The 6,171-nt window shown below is 54.0% G+C and overlaps 1 protein-coding gene across 1 annotated transcript in view; it reads right to left on the bottom strand.

Annotated features, from left to right (window-relative positions):
- The window catches only part of P4HB (prolyl 4-hydroxylase, beta polypeptide), a gene marked incomplete at its 5' end in the record, with an annotated part of 7,608 nt that extends 1,445 nt beyond the window's left edge, over positions 1-6,163 (bottom strand). Inside the window, 8 exons of the mRNA XM_010145755.1 lie at positions 173-354; positions 557-677; positions 1,326-1,526; positions 1,906-2,031; positions 2,292-2,396; positions 4,872-5,009; positions 5,225-5,358; positions 6,103-6,163. Coding sequence (XP_010144057.1) covers positions 173-354; positions 557-677; positions 1,326-1,526; positions 1,906-2,031; positions 2,292-2,396; positions 4,872-5,009; positions 5,225-5,358; positions 6,103-6,163 — 1,068 coding nt within the window. The remainder of the gene's footprint in view (positions 1-172; positions 355-556; positions 678-1,325; positions 1,527-1,905; positions 2,032-2,291; positions 2,397-4,871; positions 5,010-5,224; positions 5,359-6,102) is intronic.
- Positions 6,164-6,171: the final 8 nt, after the last annotated feature.

Genomic DNA, 6,171 nt, shown 5'->3' with positions numbered 1-6,171 from the left:
CCACCAGCCCCCCACAGCAGGTCTGGATGTCCTGTGGACTCAGTGCGTTCCATCCCTACGGACCAGAGAGCCCTCCCAGAGGCCTCATCCAGAACAGAGCTCAAGCAGACAACTAAGCACTTCCAGGGCTCCCTCATTACATGGGTTGTGTCACGCTCAGCTGCCTCCTTACATTTCTTCCAGAGCCTGCGGGGAAGAACTTGAGCGTGGGGAAACTGTGGATCTTCACTGCCTCCACCTCATTGGCTGTTGAGTCCATCTTGGCAATAACAATGTTCTCATGGTCATGGTAGGTCTCCCCCAGCTTGTCCCAGATAGGAGCCAACTGCTTACAGTGACCACACCAGGGGGCATCTGTTAATTACAAAAACATCACTACAACAACGACCCAATGAGTTACCACCACCCCCCAGCCCCTGCACCAACAGCTCTCACACCAAGGAGCTCCCTTCATGTCTGGAAGCCTGAGAGATGTTCCCCCCTAACCCCGGTCAGGAAGCACTGTCACGCTCCTCTCACACCAGTTACATGGAACCAGCTGCTGAAAGGGACTTACAGAACTCTACAAAGACGTTCTTATTCTCATCAAAGGCAACTTCTTCAAAGTTCTTCCCAACCAGGACTTTGACAGGCTGCTTGTCCCAGTCTTCAGGAAGATCCTGACTCATCAGGTGGGGCTGGAGTAAGAAGTGAAATTCAGAGACATGGTTTGCTACACAGCTCCTTGGAATGTACGTGCCATCACGTACCCTGCAAAACCCAAGTTTAACCTCCCCTCAGTGCCTTGCTCATGGGCTATGAGCAATCAGATGAATCAGTCACTTCCTTCTCTGCTCTGGGGAAGGCTCCTTCCCTCCCGGGAGCAGGAAGAGCAGGTGCTCTTGCACAGCAAGAGCTGCAGCTGAGCTCCACAGGGAGGAAACAAGACTGCTGACAGTGCCCTTCCCTCGGCACTGAGCTCAGCCAGACAGTCACTGAGCTGTGTGCAATCCCTCCAGCAGACCAGGGCCAGAAGCTCTTTAAGCCCTGCCCCACACCCTCACATCATCCTCCAGCTGCTCCAACAGCTCCATTACCATCAGCAGCAGGAAGAGGGGCTCTGGCTGCAGCCAGGTGCCAGCACACAGCTTGTTCCCTACAGCCCGCAGTTCCCTGTAATCCCAGTAGTTTTGCCTTTTGTTTCTCAGCACAAAGCCCACTGGATCCTCTGTACAGTGGCTGGAAGGGTTTTCTCCAGACAACTTGCAGCGCTCCTCCCAGGGAGCATTTTTCCATGCTTGCTCAGCCTGTAGGTTACCACCAGCAGCAGCATTTATCTTCATTACCTTGATCTTGCCCTCCAGGAACTTGTTACAGAACTCTTTGATCTTGTCTGCTGTGAGGTCATCTGATTCAGGTTTGTATTTGGTCATTTCTTCCTCCAGTGTGATCAGACGTACAGCTGGACACTCTTCTTTCTTTAGGCCAAAAAACTCCAAAATCCTCTGGTTGTCGCTGTGGTCACTGTCTATGAAGATGAACAGGATCTTTGGAGGAAGAAGGGAAAGGCAGCGTGGTGAGGGCAAGCACCTCTTGGCCATCAGCACCGTACTCACCCCCCCTCTTCCTCCTTGCAGGGCAGGAAGAGGGCACCCTGCCAGGGCACAAACACCAGGGCTGTGGCAGGTCGGGCACCACGCGCAGACCTGGCACTGGTGGGGATTGAGGCGGAGTCAAGTTTGCACCCACAAGAAGATAAGTCAGGAGTTAACTGCTGTTCCTCCAGCAGCTCTGCAAGCCATGACTCAGTCCCCACCACCAAGACACAGGCCGAGCGAGGCAGCTCCTCCACGGCTCTTCAGCAGGCACAGGCAGCGCAACGCTTCTCTGCGGGAGTGCTCAAGTAACCCAGGAAACCCATCTCACCTTCCCTTTGAAGTCACCAGCCGCACTCTTGAAGTTGTCCAGTTTCTCCTGATAGTCAGACACACTTTTTGGTAGAAACAGCAGAATGTGAGTCTTGATCTCTCCTCCAAAGATTTTAGGAGCAGTCTGAGGAGTAGAAAATAACCTTTATTTTCGGAAGAGAGTAAATCGGTGTCAAGACCAGCTTGGCTCTGCCACTCCAACTAGACCACAGCTAGACTCCAACTGCTGTGAGCAGCAAGCTGCTGCCTCCTTTCCCTTGTGTTTGACACTTCTCATAACCCCAAACTGCGGCAGCTCCAAGACAAATCATGAACACACAGTTTCAGTTTGTTATATTCATCAAGCAGCTGTGGGAGAGGCCTTTTGAATCCCTAAAGACCTACCTGCTCTGTGAACTCGATGACCAGAGGCAAAGCATTAGCCTTGATGAAGTTCAGTAAATTATCTTTTGTGAGTTCCCCTTCAAAGTTGTTACGGCCTTCGTCAAACTGCAAAAGCAGATATTCTTGAATTAGAACCCTTCCATACCCCACACAGATCTGTCTCAAGAAGATGTATTCACACCAGAGTCACTGGATCCAGCTGCACTTGCTCGGAGCAGACCAGGCCCCCACACACTCACATCAAACCTGGATCCAGGCGTTCCTGTCAAAGCCTTTGGTCACTGCCAGCAGCAACACCGCAGTCAGCTTAGACATGGGTGTTGATCTGCTCCATCCCATAACGAGGTGTGAAGCAGAAGCACCTTTAGCAGCCACCCTACAGCCCTGCATTGGGCAGGGCAGAAGCCACCCAGGCAGCTCTCTGCTCCGCAGGAACAGGCGAGGCCAGAGCCAACACAGGCCCGTCAACTAGAGGGTGCCAGGACAGAGGCCGAGCTGCACACAGCCAGTGAATTGTGATTTACTCCGCTCGGCGGGGCCGTTCTGGTCTCTGTTTGTAGAGACAACGGCACATGTTTAACAAGCACGTTGCACTCAAGGTGCCAGACCGTGTTTTATATTAGGACTTGCCCTATATCCCTGACCGGAATTCTCAGAACCCTCCTCGGCAGTCTGGAAAGGCAACAGCTGAGAGGAGCAACAAGGTTAAAGAGAGGATGTGCAGGAACCACATGTGGGCCCGGGACAGGGCTCCACTCAGGTTACCAGCAGGAGAGGTGGACTGGGATAACCCAGTGAGAGGAAGCATTCCAGCCTCAGCCCAACAGCTGAGCAAAGCACTTCACACTGAAAACTAACTTCATAAACACCTTCGGGAGTATCAGCATCGCCTTAGCACCCTCCAAACAGCCACTCACGAGTCTCTGTGAGTCCAAACAACTCACACGAGATGATAATGAGGAGCCAACAAACCCTCTTGGTGCAGTCCCAGCTAACTGCAGGAAGCTGAGCCACAGTCCAAAAGGTAACTGTTGGCAAAATAAACCATCCGGCTCCTATGCCCTGGTACCCGGTTACTGGGGGTGCTCACTTTCACCCCAGGTTGGGGTGGACAGGATTGTGAGCTCTCGTGGCACTACCACATCATGCCGGAACAGAAGCAAGAAGTTTGCCAGCTGAAAGGCGCCTCACCTCTGCTCCACACAGAGCAGAGCCCGTTGGCTGCACCCTGGGGGCTCCCGAACAGCCTTTCAGATCCCAGTTCCTCCTGCTCCCCACACCTGACAGACACCACCCCGCACAAAACTGCTTTTCAGTCCAGAGGCACCCGAGGTGACAGCACTGATGGAAAACTGCTCAAAAGTCCCTTCACTGATACCCACGGGTCCTGCCAGCACCCCAGTTCTTCAGTGGTGGAGGAAACCACATCAGAGCCCACGGGAGTTCAGGGTTAGAGGACAGGACATCAGATCACATCCAGACAGGGCGCCAAATGTGAGAAATGTGCAGGTAACTGAACAGCACCCAGGGCAACGCCCTCAGCACCGGACACCCCCGCTGTGCCCAGCTCCCTCAGAGCAGCCTCACACATGGCTGCTGCCCCCACAGCCCCAAAGAGATGCTTGGTTCTAAAAGAGCGTTTCCATTTGACCTTGGTGTTTGCCAAAGGACACAAACAAGAGCTGGGAAAACCTCCACGAACAGCCTTTCTGGCCCAGCATCAGCCATGAACAGAAAGAGGGTAGAGCTGCACAGGTGAGAAGAGCAAGACCCAGAGCCAGCCAAGAGCAAAACACTGCTGCCTTCACCACCCCAACTCCTCCAGCTGCAAGAGCCCGGCGGAGTCCTGAACTCATTAGCCAGGTCATTTACTTGCACCCACTGATCTGAGGGACACCTGACTGAGAATTTAAATCTATGAGCTTCTAGCACCATGAAAATAACTACCATTGCAGAGGTGCAGCGGAGTAAGACGCACTACTGCAGCTGAACAAGGAAGAGATAAGAACGCATTCAACTCTTCAGCCTGCCTCAGGTCAAACCAGTGACTGATTCAGTTACAGGATTAATAACCCTGAGCCCAAAGCAGTTTCTGTCCTGCCCCATCACACCCATGTGTGTCGTGACACCAGTCTAAGGAATCTCCACTCAATTTCTCAAACCCAGCATTTCACCCCCACGACTTGGATTTTAACAGCAAAAGCCATCAGCAGGTTCGTGTCTGACTGTGGACAGGCAGCGCCCTCTGCACACAACCAGACAGCAGCCGGACGCCTGATGCACAGGGAAGCGGCAGCCTGGACCCAACACCCAGCAGCTCGGGAGGGCAGCACCAGGCCGGGGTCCTGCCAACGCTGCGCTGGGCTGTCTGTGCCCCGCTGAGAGACCTGGGGCTGCCCACCCCATAAAGGGGCTGCAGGCTCTGCTCCTCCCCCAGGCTCTGCTCAAGCAGCCAGACTGACAACACAGGATCTTCACCAGCTCACCCAGGGCTGCCCTCCTTGGAATCTCACTAATTAGAGAGAAGGTGGAAGAAGCAGGAGACTCAGCTGCGGTGCTCAGGCTCTGCACCAACATTACCTTCTTGAAGAGAACCACACCGTCCTTGCTAAGCTGGTACTTGGTGAAGACATCAGCACCGGAGGAAATCCCGAAAGGAATGTCATCCACAGCCTCTGCTGCCTGCAGGAACTCCTTGGCAGCCTCTGATGTCGGATCCTGGAGAATACAGAAAGGTGTCTCACACAGGACACAAACTGAAGCACAAACAGCCCAGCGCTTACCAGCCAGAACTGGAAGATCAAGAAAGGCAGGACAGCAAGCATTTCACAACACGGGGAGAGCCTCCCTGGCTGCCAGGAGCCCAGGAGGCAGGAAGCAGGGAAGGCCCCAGACATAAGCAAGAGCTTATCAAAAGGAAGCACAAACTCTACCTTAAAGAAACCAACCACAACCACTTCACTAGAATCCACCAGCGTCTCTGCTGCCGCAGCGTCTGCCAGAGTAGTTGCAGCCGGGCCAGTGCGTTTCTTCAGCCAGTTGACAATGTCATCAGCTTCTCTGCCAGCTATACCAGGGAGAGAAGAACACCGGTTCACTGCTCCCCGACCAAGCACAAGAACAGGAACCCCCGCGCTTTGAGACAGGCTACCCAGCAGCAGCCGAGAGGTCAGGAGGAACCGAGATAGCACTTATGCAACTCTTTCCTTTCACTCCTGGGGTAATTGAGCTAATCCCTAATTGTCAAGGTACAAGGGGTTCCCAGGAGTCCATTCCTCCCTCACTCCTGACCCACGCATGTCCTTAAACTTTGACCAACAGTGTAGCACTTCTCCAAGATGTTCATTCTGGTCATGCAAATGTGCCACCTTTTCCTTTTGAAATCAGTGTTCTGGATTTTGCCCTCAGCATCTAGCACAGGCTTGGTTTGGCTGAGCTCTGCTTGTCCTGGTCTTGCCTGCCCCTGTCTTACGTCTCCTGCTTGCCCCTCTGCCCACCTGCTCAGGCACCTTATCAGTTGATCGACTCGAGTCAAGCCGAGCAACAAGCCAAGCTCAGGTTGTTCTGCTTTCCTATAAAAGAACAACCCCATCCGCTTCAGCTCGTACTGGGAACTTCCCCAGGTTCTGGGGGCAAAGCCTGTTACAGGCTGGAGCACAAGGCCCAGCAGGGCCACTCCCCGGATCACCATCACCATGGACCTTGTCCAGCCATGCCAGCACATATGGGAGCACGGGGCCAGGTACAAGGGCCTGTCACCACGTCGCTGCCCTCTGCACCCAGGGCCAGGCACGGGGCCAGCCCAGCTCACCTGTGTACTCCTTGGGAGCGGCCTTGTCGCCGTTCCGGAAGAACTTGATGGTGGGGTATCCGCGCACAC

This window comes from Buceros rhinoceros, unplaced genomic scaffold (genome assembly GCF_000710305.1).
Source record: "Buceros rhinoceros silvestris isolate BGI_N320 unplaced genomic scaffold, ASM71030v1 scaffold13401, whole genome shotgun sequence".
Lineage (NCBI taxonomy): Eukaryota > Metazoa > Chordata > Aves > Bucerotiformes > Bucerotidae > Buceros > Buceros rhinoceros.
The sequence above is the reverse complement of the archived record's forward strand: the minus strand, read 5'-3'. Positions and strand labels throughout refer to the sequence as shown.